At 47.0% G+C, this 16,651-nt stretch overlaps 1 protein-coding gene across 7 annotated transcripts in view; it reads left to right on the top strand.

Moving 5' to 3' along the window:
- Window positions 1-16,651, top strand: part of DNM1 (dynamin 1) — a 64,931-nt gene that overhangs the window by 29,929 nt on the left and 18,351 nt on the right. For 3 of the 7 annotated variants that reach the window (XM_059486330.1, XM_059486329.1, XM_059486328.1), the window contains exons 11-15: window positions 7,697-7,783; window positions 7,962-8,032; window positions 8,493-8,544; window positions 9,756-9,767; window positions 11,019-11,132. In XM_059486330.1, the coding sequence (XP_059342313.1) occupies window positions 7,697-7,783; window positions 7,962-8,032; window positions 8,493-8,544; window positions 9,756-9,767; window positions 11,019-11,132 (336 nt within the window). Of the gene's footprint in view, window positions 1-2,974; window positions 3,114-7,696; window positions 7,784-7,961; window positions 8,033-8,492; window positions 8,545-9,755; window positions 9,768-11,018; window positions 11,133-16,651 lie in introns of all 7 variants that reach the window. The other 4 variants (XM_059486331.1, XM_059486334.1, XM_059486333.1 and 1 more) reach the window with 2 other exon arrangements.

The following is a 16,651-nucleotide window of genomic DNA, read 5'->3' as shown; positions in this document are numbered from 1 at the left end:
TGGAGATGTCCTGGCCACCCCTTTGTCTGTAGCATGATTCCTGGTTCCTTTGAAAACCAAGGGTATTTCTCTATGGCTACATTTTTCTTGAAATTTAATATGTAGGTTTATTTTCCAAGCCAGAGACTGGGATTTAAATTTTGTGCCCTCTGTTCTTCTAGAAGTGAGAGGATTAATCCCAGAGTTGCCCTTGGGGGATGTATGGGGCTGAAATTTAGAGCTACAGCACTTACAGTTGTGGGTTGTATCTCAAGGAAACGTTCCTGTGGTGTTTGGCTTGGTTTCTGGCTGGTTTGGTCCATATCCTGATCTGGAATAGCAGCACATGGCTGAGAAGAAGCAAGTTAGAAATGTTCATCAGCCTCTGGGCTCCATCTGTGCTCTCTCTCAAGGGAGAGGACATCAGGCTTTGCCCTTTGGAATCCATACTGGTATTTTTGGGGTCAAGGGTGGGAGCCTTGATTCTGCCCTTTGGATGTGGCAGCTTTTGTTTTTGAGGTTGGGGTTGAAAGAGAGCAAGATAAGATGACTTGTGCCATTCTTCTCAGCCATGACTTGCTGCTTCAGGCAGGGCTGGGTGCAGGCACCTCAGTTAGGACTAGGTGGGCACTGGAGACTGGAATCGCCACTGGCTTTTCAGGTGCAGGTAAATGGGCACTGCAGGAGGTTTCCACAGAGTCTGACCCCCCTCTCAGCAAGGGTGGGGACAGGTGCCCAAGTGGTGACACTTGCCATCCTTGCACAAGTGCCTGGTCCTTAGGGCCAAGAGCCTCTGCAGAAGGGCTCAGGCGTGCAGACACGTGCTTTGCCCCCCAGGACAGACTGGGAGAGCAAAGTGGATGCAGTGAGAGGTTGCTCAGGTTTCTAGAGTGCTGGAGGAGCTTCCTTTTTCTGTCCTGCTGTCCTCTCTTGGGGTGTGTGACTGTGGGAAGCACCCAGAAAATTGCCATTAGAGCCTGTTGACAGGTAAGCACAGGCCCTCGGGCTGCCAAGTATCCAGAGTCACCTGCTAACTGGATCAGAAGGGCCCTCCTTTTTCATGCCCTCTGAAGCTTCTTTTGATTTGTTCTCCATCCATCAGTTGCTATTCAAAACTGCCCATTGATTCTTTCTCATTGCATCCTTTTTTTCTTCACTTCCAGTTTCTTATTTCATTGTTTCTTTTTCATTCCTCTTTTTACTGATAATTTTAGAATAAATCATCTGTTTTGAAGGCAGCAGTTCCTCAAGTGATCAGGTGGTGGATACAACAGGGTGGGAAATATGGGAGGAGAAGAGACCAGATGGATGGAGGGGAAATATCACAGATTCAGGAATAAAGGATTCCATTTCAGCTTGGATCCTACTGCTAAGGTGTTCATGGTTGACTTCAGTTCTGGTTGCTCTGTGTGTGCTCTAGTAGCCATGGTTACAGTTTTGTTTATGAAGAAACGAAATATTGTCATTCAGGTGATACTCAGGTATTGCAAGGGACTAACTAAAAGAAAAAAATCAGACTTCCCCTGAAGTGTGGTGAGGTAAACAGCATAACTTGAGCTTAGCTGGGCAACTGGATTAGTAGGAAACCTCTGCTGGGTCAGAGGATGTGAACTGAACTCTGGAAATGCTTTGCTCAAAAGAGGCATTGGTGGCACCTGTAGAAGGACCCTTAGGTGAATCCAAATCCTCTAACTTATTCCAGCTCTTTGCTGCTTAAAAGGCAGAGTGGTTGTACATCCCCTAATACGTGTTGAAGAGTGTTTTAATTCTGGTGTTGCTTGGGGACTTGCATTTGTTATCCACAGAGATGTGAAAGATGAGGTGAAGGAGTAAATACCTGATTTACATGAAGGGGTGGTTATTTATAGCCCTCCCAGGATTTGTTGGTAGCTGCAGGCACCCCAGGTGTGGTTATAAACTGCAGCTTTAGAAAAGCAATATCCCATTCCCATGCCAAGGGGATGTTATTCCCTGAAAGCACTGGCAAAGTAATGGCCCATGGTAAGACAAGTAACTCAGGCTGTGTAACAAAGAGCAGCCAGTAGAAGCTCTGAAGTATTAAAAGAAATGCTGAAAAACTTTTTTGGTGCAGTAGTCTTGAATTGGATTGATCTTGGCTATATTTTAGTAACTTTAGTTTCTGTGAACTTTCTGTTCTTTTTGAGTAGAGCCATTGAGAACACAGACCACAAAATATCAGTGGAAATTGATAGTTCCTTAGAAATCACAGCAGGCTTATGGTGGGTCTGATGCTGCAGGTATAATGGATGCTTTGTATAGCTGTGGATGTCCTGTAGCACTTTTGCATTTTCCTAAATACTGGGTGCATCTGTTCTTACTGAGGAAGCTGATGTTGCAGGGAAGGTGGGTGAGATGAAATAATGTTCTGTAAGTGGAGTGGTTTGCTCAAATCCCTGAAACTGAGAGACATCAGCTCAGTTTTGCCAAAACAAGGTGCAAGTGACAGACCTCTGAGGTCTTAGCCTGGCTCCTGTTCAGGCTTCCTGCAGCTGGAATAAGGAAAACTTGGAAGGGGAGATAACTATGGTGGGAAGGAAAGGGAAATGAGATAAAGAGAAATGATAAATGGTGAACCTCTAGGAAAAGGGACAGTGGCTCACTGACAAGAAGTTGTGTCTTGAAATCCAAAGAAGCTTTCCTTCAGGAGGTGATCACTTGATCCCTGGGGGCTCCATCCATTCATCTTGCTCCTGACAGCTCACCATTTCACTGGCCCAGCTGCTCCTACCTCATTCCCCCTTGGACACTTCCATTTGCCTGTAGACTCTCCTGATACTTGGCAGTGCACAGGCCCCATAGCAATGCTCACCTGGTTCAGTAAACTAATGGAATGAACCAAAATCTCACTTCTCATTTTGCCTTGTGTTTTCTCTCTTCTCCCTCTTCCTTCCTTCTTTCTTCCTCCTTCCTGCTCTTTCTCTGCTTTGCTTTCTTCTTCCTCGTTGCTTCCTCCCACCCTTCCCCTGCCATGCAGAACGGGTCTCTTCACGCCTGACCTCGCTTTTGAAGCCATAGTGAAAAAGCAGGTGCAGAAGTTGAAGGAGCCAAGTCTGAAGTGTGTGGATATGGTAGTGAGTGAGCTCACATCCACCATCAGAAAGTGTAGCGAAAAGGTAAAGAAACAAAAAATCGAAGAAAGGTCAATGCCCATCCCCTTCCCACACACTTCCATGCTGTTTCTCCACACACACACACACACCAGGAACTCCAGCAAATCTAGAGAGAGAAAATTGATATAACAATGCATCTAGAGGAGAGCAGCAACCTGCAGGTACAGGAGCAGTTTAAAGGCAGGCCAAGGGGAGTGGGTGACAACTCTTTAGCTGAGCAGTGAGCTGGGACCCAGTGGGTTACTCTGACATAATCTTTTCCTCTGTTTGGCTCAGTGTGGATCAAACCCTTTGCAAGACCAATTTGCTGTATCATTACCTGCAAATTTGGAACTTCTTAGTTGTTATTTTTAGGACCTCCTTAAATCCAGGTACCCTAGAAAAAGATAAAAAGGTAGAAAAAGACCTCCCACCCTCACAGCATGAGTAGTCTGCAATGCATATTGAACCATGGCATCTACAGAACAGCAGCTGATTAAAAGTTTGAGGTGCAAGATGTTCTGCAAGAGACATTCAAACTCCTGAGACGAGCTTTTCCAGGCATTACACCCTCTGCATCATTCTCCTGCTGATTTCTCACTCCATGGACTATGCTCAGGGCGAAGTAGTGTGATGCTTTTCCTTGCTTGCTGTGAACCACAGGAGGTGGAGCCTGAGGCAGCAGCAGGTGGAGAGTGACAGGGAAGGTGTTAAATCCTTCTTGGAGGCTGGGGCAGGAGTGGCCGTGGTTCCCGGGCTGGTTCCTTCCAGGAGAGGGCACCACATGCCTCCTTTAAAAAAAAGGCAGATGTGGCAATTGGTGTTTAATTTACCAGCGAGGGGCCAGAAACATCTGGCACAACAGAAGTGTGTTCTGGAAACTGAGTTGGAAAGGAATGTTCCATGGGCTATTTTAGGATGTGGAAATTATGGTTTCCTTCTTCCAGGGTTACAGCCAGGCTCACCAGCATTTTGGTGAGCCCTAAATTGGGAAGAAGGGGAAGATAAGAATTTATGTGAGTTCAGAGTAAGGCAAAAGATGAGTTAATAAGGTCTGGCCCACTTAGAAATGCAGAGCTCATTTCCACCTCTGTAAGAACTCATCTTTGTGCCTCAAGCTCTGCCCAGTCTATTTCTTGAGGAGTCCTGCTGTTGCCATATTGTGGGGTCTGATCTGAGGCAGAGCAACTCCTTCTCAGCCTATTTCTAATGTGGATTTTTATTTTGATGGTGTGATTGCTTTCACTGTGTTCTGTATCCAGCTGGTGATGTCTGCTCTGGGTGGGGAGAGAGAAAGATGATGATAAAAACCCTAGGGGTGTTGATTCTAGTTTCTCTGTTGGACCATGTCATTGGAGTGGCTGCATACCCACTTGCTCTGTGGATTTTTAATGCATGATGTGATGGATGACCCTGTGAGGATATTCCAAGGTGATGCAACCTGGGTGATCCTGTAAGGAAGGTGATAGTGACACTGTAGGAGACTATTGATGTGGTTAAAGCCAGAGAGGCCAGGGAGGCAGATGTTAGATGTAAAATAACTGCCTCAGTGAAAACACATAGCAGTAGTACTGGAAGAAAAAAAGGAAGACTTTAGGAATGTTTTAAGTCAAATGTCTGCATGTAGTGAGAAGGTTAATCTTGCCTGTACCTCCCTCTGAAAGAGTAGAAAGAAAGAAAAGGCCACTTAAGGATTACAGCTGGACTGAGATGGGTTCTGATGCCATAAGGTAGTAACAGCACAGGGACATTAGTTAATTTGCAATATTTATTTTGCATGTTATAGCTCTAACTGCTTGACATGGACAAGAGCATGTGCTATTAGGGGAAGCATCTGGAAAAGGCTACTTTAGGACTGATGCTAATTGTAAGGTAATACCCAGCCTGCCATGTGGACTGATGCTGCATCTAAAAAGATGACAAAAACCTTTAAATTCACCAGAAGTCCTGCAAGGCTTCTGGAAAGAAAGGCTGCTTGGGCTAACACCTCTTGAATTAGCTTAACAGTCCTGTAGCCTTGGTTTGTTGCTGTCCTAAACTGTTGTGTGTTATTGTTTATGTTCTCTCACAATTATTTCATTTCACCTCAGATGGTGAAGAAATCATTGTATGTACAATTGATAAAGCTGTATAGATTGAATATTTTGAGACTATCAAAGAACACAGAAGGTGACAAACCCATCTGTGTTCACAGTACAGTTTTCCTGTATGAAAAGTTGACTGTTAGAGAAAGCTGAGGGCTGAAGAAGACAGCTATTAACAGCTGTCCTGTGACTGGCTTGATTCTGAGCTTCTTCCTGTTGGAGGGTAGCTCCAAAAGCAGCAGAAAGCTGGTATAAGCATGCTCCCTTACATTTAGGAAGATAATGTTCTAGCTAGTGTTTTTCCAAAAGCAGGAACCTTCTGTGCCAGACTGCACTGCAGTGTCTCACAAGTGCAGCAAAGTCTTGCAAGTCAGCAGCCCTTCAGCTGAAGGTTGATCTCTGGTGTGCTGACAAGGACTCGTAGAATCTGCAGAGAGGGGAACTAAGGAGCATTGGGACAAATTGGTTTTCAAAGAGGGCTGTAAGCTTGTATTTTGATTAAACAGGAAAATGATGCTAAAGCAGGATGGAAACCCCACTGAGCTGGGACACGATCCCAGGCTGACAGAATTTACCCCTCGAAGGGTCGCCTGCTCTCCTGTCTTTCAGAGTCATGGCATTTCTGGGTGCTGTTTGTCCTGCTGGTGATAACTCCTTGCCCCTCTACACCCTGTTGCATGTTCCTTGGTGGTGTGACATCCTGTGGCTTGTTTATCCTTTTTCCTTGCCCACTCTTGCTGCTCCTGTGCATGCTTGGGGTCAGAAGCTCCTGCATGGGGACCAATGCTGCCAATTTATTTTTGCACATGGATGTTGCTGGATGAGCTGGGTTCTGAATAAACCACTACTTGTTTTGCACTTTGTGTGCATTTGAACTGGTTGGGACTGGGATGGTGGGGGGAGGTTTCATGTGGTTTTTGTTTGACTGTGTTTGTTTGTTGATTTTATTTTTTTTTAAATTTGAAGCAAAGAAGCTGAGACTTGCTTGAAGGTTTTCCAACTTCCTGTTTTTTCTGTTTGACATAACTTGCCCATCTATCCTTTGCCAACCCCCCAAAGGAAACAGGAAGCTTTCCCTGTCTGTCTCTGAAGCAACCAGCTGCCTGAACCAAAAGATCATGGAGAACACCCAGTTTTTGCTTTTAAGATGAAGTGGTACTGGGGAACACAAATTCCACTTTTTTCCTGCCTCTGTGGCCTTCAAAAACAAACTACACATTTAAAAATAGTGTCAGATCTAGTCCAAATTCCAGTTCTAAGCTATTGCAACTTGTTTGACTGCAAGGGAGCTCAAAGAGTTTGAAACTATTTGTTGGCAGATGTTAGGAATATTGGTGGTGGTTAGTGTGGGATCTGGCTTCCAGAAGTGATGCTGCACATTTTGAGACTTCTTTGTAGCATGCTATAATTATGTATACCAAAAAAAAAAGGGTAAACCAGTTTAAGAAGAAGCTTTCATAAACTGGAGGACCAAAACAAATGCAGTACATGTCTTGGGCAAATGAAATACTGTTTGACATCATAGTCAAATTAGAGATAATATTTTAAAAAAACAGGGAAAATAGTTTCACAGGGGATAGGTGAAATAGGGAAGAAAGGGCTGAATTCTGGATCTGGAAGTTTAATTTCATTTGGCTGTACTGGGCTTGACCTGAGATGCAACAGTTGTTGCTGTAGGAATCACTAGAGGTTTATGACTCTAGGCAAGAAGGCAGGAGCTGTGTGAAACCCAGAGGGCTTTAAAGGTGCTGATTCTAGAAGTGTAACTCAGGTATTATCTCTGTAGATAATCTTCCCTTGAATCACAGCTACCAGAGTCCTCCTGCTGCTCAGTGTGGGCAGGAAAGGATTCACTCCTCAGTAATGTGGCAAAAAATGTGCTGTAGATGCAATGTGAGCACAGATCTCAGTTATGTAATCCTGCCCCAGCACAGGTAGAAGCAGCTGGATGCTCAGAGCTCGGCGTTTCTTGGAGACCTGAAGCCTTGAGCTGCTCAGATCCTGTGTCTCTGCTTGCAGATGTGGGAGAGAGACAGATGCTTTTGCTTAGTCCCTCAGCAAACAGGGACTGAAATCCACTTCACTTCCTAGAGGGCTTAACAGGTTGTAAGAACAGGCCATTCACCTGCTTAGCTGCTACAGTGAGATGCTGAACATCTAGAGAAACAACTCATTTAAATGGGAAAAACCCACCAGCAAGAAGCAGTGCACTTATATCTGGGATTTGCCAAAAGCCTCATGACAGGAAGAATGGGGTGAGTTTGGAGCAGGTCTCTGGTGAGACAGAAAGGTTGCTGCAACACTGAAAAGGGCTTTTCTCTAAAGCCCAGAGCAAGCAGAAATTAACTTTGTCTGCAACAGACCTCCAGGAACTTGGAAAAATCTGTCTGCAAGTCCAGCTTTCTAGAACTTCCCTTGAGAATTTCTGGTAGCAAGGTGTATGTGTGCATGTGTACATGTGGGGGGCTGCAGCCCCCTTTTTACCTCCCTTTCCCATGTGCACGTGTTTCCTCTCTCCTGCAGCTCAGCCAGTACCCTCACCTGCGGGAGGAGATGGAGAGGATTGTCACCACCCACATCAGGGAGAGAGAGGGCAGGACCAAGGACCAGGTGGGGATCAGGAGTGTGCTTCAGGGGGGAAACTGGCTGGGGGACACCTTTTGATGATATCTAAGTTGGGCCTGAGCCAAGGGGTGTGTGGCTGCAGAGGGGATTGGATGAACAATGTGCAGGGCTCTGTGTTAGCAGTGTCAGTCACTCACCTCCTGTCTGTGCCTCTCTTTGGCAGGTCATGCTTCTAATAGACATTGAGCTGGCTTACATGAACACAAACCACGAGGATTTCATTGGCTTTGCCAAGTAAGCACCCACCTCCTCTTCCCTCCTCTTCTCCATGAGTGTTTCCTGTGGCTCTGTCCTGTACTGCTCCAGTAAAGGGGGTGCAGAGGCCCTGGTGCAGATGCTGTTGTCCCAAGAATAGTGCAGCAGCTCTCAGTATTGCTTGTTTTTCAGTGGCTCTGGACTGCAAGGCTGGGGTGAGAGTAGAGATGCCTGGAAGGGGATGTTACAGTATTAGATTTGTGTCAGAACAAAAAAACCCAGCAGCTATGGAGGGTTAGTGACCCAAATGAGGTTCATGTGGGAGTGAGAAGATGAATAGTCCAGGCTGAGAGAGCAGATGGCACAAGTTTGGGCTATTAAGGCTTGGAAGCCAGTGCTGGGGGGCCCCAACTCACTGTAGCAGCTATCCAGAGGGAGGGGAATTCAGGTGATCAAGAAGAGCCTTAGAAGTTTTGCATGTCTCTGCTGTTGTTTTCAGTGCTCAGCAGAGGAGCAGCCAGATGAGCAAGAAGAAGGCAGCTGGTAACCAGGTAGGCCAAGTTCCATCTCCTTCACTGCTGCAAGGAGGACGTGTTTGCTACCTGGGAGCTACCAGGTGGACAAGTGCTGGGCTGGATGCAGCACTGCTCCAAGTTGTTTTGTTGTGTTGCCTTTTTTTGTTTGATTTTAACACATCAAGCTGTTTATAAATGGAGGATAGTGGTTTAGGGTACCTGCAGTCAGGAAGAACTGAACATCTGGCAGCAATGGAGGGCAATGACAGCTTGATAATCAAGATCTGGTCTTGCTTTTCTGGTAGAAATCCCTATTAATTAAGGTTCTGTAAATTCCTGTTTGTTCAGCCCCTTCACTAACTGTGCCAACTCTCCTGCCAAGGTGAGAGGTACAGAACACCAGGTCTGAACTATTACAGAATTGTCCTTTCTAGTTGTCTTTCCCATGAGTGGTATCTACTTTCTGAAAAGAGATTTCAAGAGAGTTCATGGGCTCTTTTTCTGAAAAACTTCACTGGAAGTGTATAAATCTCTGTTCAGGGGGATAGAGGGTGATGACAGCCCTGGTTGCAGTGGGTATGTATCAGAACACACCATGGGAGAAGACAGCAGTGGAGGGGAGGACTTCCCTTAATCCTCCAGGAGCTGTAAGGAGTGTACACAGAATTAAAAAGAGAATAATGACACTTTGTCCCAGATTTGCTGGGAACATGGCAAGGCTATCTTGGCTAGAAGATCCTGGAAACAAAGCCTTACAAGCAGCTTCATAGAGAATGGAAGCAAATGCTTTTGCTTAGTCTTTTAAAAAGACATTCACTCCTGACATCCATCTTCATAACAGAATATTGGCCACCTCTCCCTGGACATGACATTGCGGAGTGTTTCAGATTGTTGGCAGGCAGGTGTCCTCAGCAGGTTGGGCTGGCCAGCCAGCCATTTTGGAGCAGCTGTAGGGAATCCCATCCTCTGCAGTCCCTTCCAGTAGAGCTGAGGGTAGAAGAGTGCAAAGGGCAGACTCCGGATCTACCTCTAAAGTGCTTTTGCTTTCCCATTAGCAGATTTATTTTGGGATGGGGGTTGCTTGTGTTAACACCTGGGGTAAAAGATTTGGTACCAGCCTCCAATCTATTTTATTTTATTTTTGAGCCTCTCTTCTCCTGCTCCAGCTTTCCTGGTAATAATCTCTCCTCTCTTTGCTCCTCTCCTGCTCTCTGCTCTGCTGCTGTTGCTATGGTTCCCCTTTGCAGGATGAGATCCTGGTGAGTAGAAGGCCACTCAGCAGGGTGTGCTAATGAACATTAATGTTGCATCTGGAAAGGCAAAACCAGGGCATAAACACATTATTTTCTCTGCTGCTGAATGGGGAGAGGAGGGCAGCTGGCATTAGACACAGATGTAGCAGAAACGAGGTGGAAAGGTAGTATGGTGAGGAGCTGCGGGTACATCTTTCGAGTGGGTGGAGATAAAAAGCAGCAATCCAAGGATGTGTAGTTCTGTTCCACTGCCCCCTCCTGTCCACACGGAGAGTAGGACTAGCTCGAGCTTAGAAGGCAGGAGCTGAGCACCCGAGGCTCCTGCATTTGCCTTTACAATGTAAATTGCCAGTTAAATGAACCTGTACCTCCAGGGCAGGTAACCAGGTAGGCCACCTGGGTAGGTTGCTCACACAATGCAATCAGCAGAGACACAGTGCAGTCTCATGGTTTTTCCATGCCAGGAAGCTTTCAGCAAGCATATTCATACAGCACAGTACAAATAAAGCATGCAGATGTTTCTGGGTGTGAATAGTGCAGTAACAGTAAAAGCTAAGGTCTTTAAGCTGATGCATGCCTGCATTTGATTATGGCACGTGTGGCGTTCTGAACTAGCATTTGGTGAATAGGAGTCCCCTAGAGAGTAATGCCTGGCTTCTTTACAGACTAAACTTCTAGGAACTTGTCTTGCCCAAGATTAATATGACTGCCCAAATACCTGGGTATGCTCAAGTCCAGGGTACTAATTCCAGATGCACCATTTTGTTCTGTTATCCTTAGTGACTTCTTTCACTAAACTAAATTCTTTCTGGGGTGCTTGGTTGTGTCCTGAGCTAGTTCCCCCTACCCTGAGTTGAGTGAAGCACTCCACACTTGCAGAAAGGTGTGCTGGTGTCCTGGTTTCCTCTGGGTGTGGCCTTTTCTGGGTGTTTTGCTGTGATTTGGTGCTTGTAGTTTGCGCCAGTGTCCAAGGCACTCCTGATGTAGTTCTTTCTGTATCTCTTTCCTCTTGGCAGAGGGTATAATGCACAGCACTGACAGGTTCCTTCCTGCCTCCTTTTTATGCTATTCCTGGCCCTTTTGGGGCAATGACCTCCACTGCCAGTTAATGGAGGGCTCTTCTGGCAGCAGCAGAGAGCACCATGTTCCTTGTCTTTCCATTCTGCTCTGCATGCAGGGATACCCTTGGATCCTTCCTCTGTCACCTGAGGCCAGGAATGATTGTCCTTGTTAATGCTCACTGCTTCCACCCCTCAGGTGATCCGGAAAGGCTGGCTCACCATCAACAACATCGGGATCATGAAGGGTGGCTCCAAGGAGTATTGGTTTGTCCTGACAGCAGAGAACCTCTCCTGGTACAAGGATGATGAGGTGAGTAGCTCAACTCTGCTGCTTGGGTCTCAGGCATCTGATGAGGACTTCAGATCACTGGGTATTACAGATGAAACTTCTCAGTGCTGTCTGCAGCTTGTGACAAGCTGAAACTAGCCTTGGGCCAGGCTCCCCATGGCCTCAGTTCTGCTGAGCATTTCAGAATTGATGTGAATGTGGCTTGTTTGACGCACAAGCAGTAATATTTATGCTTGAAGTTCTGGCTTAGTGGGAAGTTGACAGGCATTTGGAATGAATTTGACCTTTATTCATTTTGCTGTGGCAGCTGTGATCATCAAGGGTGTGATGGGTTAGTTCCAAGATTTGGACTTTTAGGCATTTGTGGGGCAGCAGTGAGTTTTCTGAAGGCACGTGGCAGTGATTTCATGCATCTCCTGGTTCCAAGAAAAAAGCTTTCTCAGAGCAAAGCAACAGGAGCTGTGGACCTGAAGCTCTAGCTCAGGTACTGGCTCCTTCTGACTTCTAGTAAATTATTTAATCTCACCCAGTTCCAGCTCTTAACATGCAAAATAGGAATGTCTTTTTACTGATTCTATATTGAGCATGCCAATATAAAAATAACATATTTAAAATGTTGTATTTAAAATTGAATTGTAAATGGTCAGAGTTCTGATCAGAAGTACAGTGATGTGTGGAATACCACTGATAGGAACATGGACCTACTCTGTAGAGTTGCTTGATAATCTTGAATATTAGCAATTCTGGCAACATGCTGTGATGTGTTTCTGCTTCAGTGGGAATTGTTATAAGCAGACAGAATCGTTCCAGCTGAAATCACTGTCAACAGCATCTTGTTTCCAATGCAAGACAAAGGTAGATAATTGTCCCTTTTGATTACTTTGAAAATAGAAATAATAGCTGGATGGTTCTGGTAAGGATGTGATTGAAAGGTTTAGTCCCCTCAATGTGCTGGGAGATGAAAAATGTCTGGTATCATGTAGTGGTAAGCTCTGAGTTGATTAGGGCTTCTGATTGCAAATGAAGAAACTTCTCTGCCTTTTATTGTGGTTTGTGTCCCTCAGGTGTTCTGAGGCACTCACTATTGTGTCTGGGAGCTGCAGCCAGGACTGGATTCTTGTCTAGTTGCTATCAGTGGGCCTGTTTTCTTCTCAGCAGGTAGAAATGATGACAAATACAGTGATGAATCAGCCTCTAAATATTGCTTTCTGTATGGAGATGACTGCTGTGCTGCTATGGATGAGCAGGCAGCAATTTCCTAATTAAAGAACCAGGCATTGAAATGGCTTTCTCTAAATCAGTGTGTCTCTGCTGTAAGACCCCTGCCCTTTGTGTTCAGAGTTGCTTGGGGAGGCTTCCCTCTCCTCTGGGCTTCATATGCAGGTCGAGTGGTTATAAACATCAAGTAGTTTAATCAAAGCCAGCTGCTACATCTGTATTACAGAGATGATCAGAATTCCCTGTTCTTCCCCCAGGGAGTGGGAGGGAGGGCGGTCTGCAGTGGGGATGTATAAACTGTTGATAGATTCCAGTTGCCTGGGATGGGGATTGGACCTCCCTCCCCTCCTGAGGGAGGGCAGCCTTGGGGATTGATAACAACTGGAGGTCTGCACCATTTCCCTTCTGCAGAGCTGCCTAATGAAAACAGTTCCCTGCCAGCCCCTGTCCCTTAAACACAGAGAACCAGCACCAATGAGGTCTGATCTGCCTCTGAGAAAGGAGCCTTTGTTTTCAACTGAGTGGGAGCAGGGGGGAAAGGGAAGTGTGTGTTTTATTTGCTTCCTCCCCAAGTTCAACTCCTTGATCACTGGCTGTTGTGAGGGAGAAAGGAAGCAACGTCTGCCTGGACTCAAATATTGAATCAGGCTAAAAGTTGGTGCATTTGATGGGCAGCTGGGAAAGCCTTGAGCGTGGGGATTCCCATCGCAAACCTCAGCCCTGCATGGAGTTGACTCAACACTCAAGAGCTGCTCACAGTGCATGGTCCTCTGTCAGACAGGGGATTTTTACATGTCTGTTACAGAGCTCTCCTTCACCAGTTCAGGAGAACTCATGTCCTCTTCATCTCCTGAAACAATCTCATGTGTATTTACTGTGGTTGTACACCATGATCTTTCTGTGCTTCAGCTGGAAGGAAGGGGGAGGCTGTCTGCCCCACCCTGCAGTCTTGTGAGCTCTCTTGTCTTAGTTCCCCTGTGCTCTGGCTGCTTTCCAGAGGGAACAAGGAGAAAGCTGAATCTGCCTTTTGTGGATGGAAGAGCTGGTAGCAGAGCTGTGGGTGCTGATGGGGGAAGGAGCAGGGTGAGGTGGTGTGTGCTGGGCTGAGGGTGAAGGCTGGGGCAGCACCTCTGGGGCCAGCAGGGCTGGGGACACTGCCTCTCCCTGCCCTGTCCCACAAGGCAGGACCCAGTCTCTGTGGAATGAAGACATCTGGACCCCATTAGTGAAATACCAGTCTTTCTGCAGCGCTGGCTTGTTTTTTTCTCTGCCTCTGAAGAAAGGAACTGAAGCTTAAAATGTCTTAAAGGGCCCAGCATTACATGTTAGCAGGGATATATGGCTGTGGATGCTCTGGAGGGGGCCTGAAGGAGTGTGCTGGGGAATGGGAGGGGAAGGAAAGAGTGGGCCAAGCGGGGGTGGAAAGTTGGCTCCCCACTCTGCCTTGCTGCCAAGAGCATGTGTGTGTGCTCCTGGGCTCTCTGTTTTTCTTCCTGTCTCCTTTCAATAAGTCAAACACTGGCCCCATGGAGAGTGGCCCCACAGAAAGCTTGGCCTCCCAGGACCTGGCGACCCTCCTGAGGTACCTGCATGTCCTGAACCCTGTGGGATCATGCTGCAGGCCAGCAGTGGGAAGGAGAGGTGGGGAGGAGCCTGCTCTGGCTGCTGGCAGTTCAGAGTGAGATTTCCTTGCTCAGGGAGGCCATAGTATCCCAGTGGAGCAGCAGCACAGCAGCAGAGCACACTGGCTGCTCAGCAAGCACCACAGTGGACATGATACAAGAATTTGATTTGAATCCTCCTCCTGCCCAGATTCCTTATGAAATACACAGTGCCTGTGACTCTACAGGGCTTTCCTGGCTGCTGGAAAAGATGGTCTGTGAGCTTGGAGAGAGCTGCTGGTGACAAGGACCTTGTAGGCAGGGTGGAATGAGCACTGTGCTCTGTGGTTCCTGCCAGTGAAGCTCACACCCTGCTCTGCAGGGTAACTGTTCCTTCTGGAGTGCCTGTGTGCCACTGTGTGCTGGAGTGTTTGCACAGCTGGGTGGATGGATATATCTGCTCCTTCCTTGGGAATTTGTGTGAGTGTGCAATACAGATGGAACCTTTTGTCCTTACTCAGGTAAATCATGTACTAGAAATTTGGGTCCTGTGTGAATGAGTGGCTACATTAGAAGAATGACCTAATTGGCTTGGGGGTGTTCACATGTTGCATGCAATGTCTCTGCATTTCAGACCTGTGTGTACAAGGAGGGATGGCTGCAGAGTCTTCGATACTTTAGGTGAATACAGATGCTTCATATTCCTTACAGATTGTGTTGATTCCTGATGCAGTTGAGCTTCTTCTCCGTCTTCATGCCTTCTCTTTTGCTTGAAACATATTCCTGTCCTGGGGAAGTGACAGGCACTAAATAGCTGTGTATTCTGTACCTGTCAGTGTCCCTTACCCAATTCTAGTTTACAAATAAACACATGGATCAGTAGAGACTGTCCCCCCACTGTACACATGCACTTCCCTCCTCTCTGGCCCCTTCCACTCCCCAGTCCATGTCCTTGAGGCCCAGATCAGATGGTAGAAATCCTTTTTCTTTACTCAAATGGCCCCAGTCATCAGAAACTTGCTGTGATGAGTTGGCTGCAGTCGAGTTTTTGCATCCAGTTTGGTTTAAAGAGCATAAGAGCAGGTCTGCTCTGAGGTGGTTCCTCTCCTGCTTTCATGCTGCTCTCAGATGCTCTCTGAGAAATGTTCATTTTCTTTAGATTCTCTGTGGAGCCTTTCCACTCATGCACTTATCTTTTATCACAAGTGTATGTTTTGTCATAATCTTACCAGTTTTTATCAGTCCTCATTTATATTTTCACTCATTTTCTCTTCTTTCTCTGGCAGACAAACATCAAAGCAAACACAATATCCAGAGCATCCAAACCTCCAATTTTGAGTCTCTCTTGGGTTTTTCTTTGTATTATGACCAATATTCTTTACAGTATGAACTCCCCTTCCTCCAGTCACCTTTCTGTGCTTTAACCTGCCTTCTCAGGTAGCAAAGCACACCACAGTTGTGACTCTGACAGGCCTGTGTGTTTATTTCTGCATTTTATGGCAAAGCTTAGCACGTGAAACACAAGGCATCCTGATCAGAGCTACCCTGAGACAAGCACGTGAAACTGAAAGAAATAAGAATGGAATGAGAGAGAGCAGAAATAAGAGGGTTGTGAGTAAGCTGGTGAACAGGCAGGTAAAAGTGATGATCAGGCATGGCTCCAGAGGATTAGTTAGACCCTCCCAGGCTGAGAGATGAGTGACCTCTGCATGCAGCCATCCCCAGAGCCCACCCTCTCCAAGCATCCCCTCTGCCGTGCAGGTGTTGCCGTCCCCGTGCAGCACTGGCAGTGTGTGGTGTATCCCAGCACAGCCTAACCAATGTGCAGACTACTGTACAATCTCGTAGTCCTGAACAGGTAGTCTGAACACTGGGCAGACGGAGTGGAGCCTCTGCGATCTGCTCTCTGCTCTCCGGCAATCAGCAGCTCCTTAGTCCTCTCCCCTCCCTGCGTTGGGGATGGGGTTGTGCGGGGCAGAGATGGGGTGAACGAAAGTCCAAGTCCTGATTGGAAAAACATCCTCCTCTGGCAGCTGGGGGAGAAGAAATGTTGCTCCCTGAATGTTTCCAATTTGGAGCAAGTCTCCAAGCGCCTTCCTCTTCCAGTGCTGGTGTCAGGCTGGTACCTGGATTCCACCTGGGAGATGCTGCACCTTTTTAGAAAGAGAAAAAGAAAAAAATCGATTACTGCACTTTGAGGAGGAAGTCTTGGCTGCCACCCAGGTGTGCAGAACTTGTTGCTTCATTCAAATCCTTCTCTTCCCCATGGAGTTGTGTGGGAGGATCCTCAGGCCCCATGCACCCTCATCTCCTGTTCTGAAGACCAGTGGGTCCAGAGCAAAGCTCAAACAGAACCAGTCTTTGCTTCCAAGCCCTCCAGAAGGTCCTTGGACAGGGTTGCAGAAGGCAACCTTGGCCAGCTGCCCTTGCAGCTCACCTCTGGCTGCTGCAGGAGCAATCCACATCCCTTCTTTCTCTCCCCCCACTACGCCCTGGCATTGCTGAGCCTCCCTCCCTCTTCTGGTTTTTGCTCCCTCCCTTCTTGCTTCCCTTCTGTCCTTCTGCCTCACTTGACGTGGCAGTGGAAAGCTAACTAGACTCGAGGGAGGAGCTTGCTGGCTGCTGGGAAGGCAGAGTTTGGCAGGAAGTGAGCGGCTGACGGATGGGGTTGCGCGGGGGAAAGGAAGGTTCCCTACCCTGCATGGAAACTTGAGGAATGCT

Source organism: Ammospiza nelsoni, chromosome 20, assembly GCF_027579445.1.
Source record: "Ammospiza nelsoni isolate bAmmNel1 chromosome 20, bAmmNel1.pri, whole genome shotgun sequence".
NCBI lineage: Eukaryota > Metazoa > Chordata > Aves > Passeriformes > Passerellidae > Ammospiza > Ammospiza nelsoni.
This window is presented reverse-complemented; position numbering and strand designations above follow the sequence as displayed.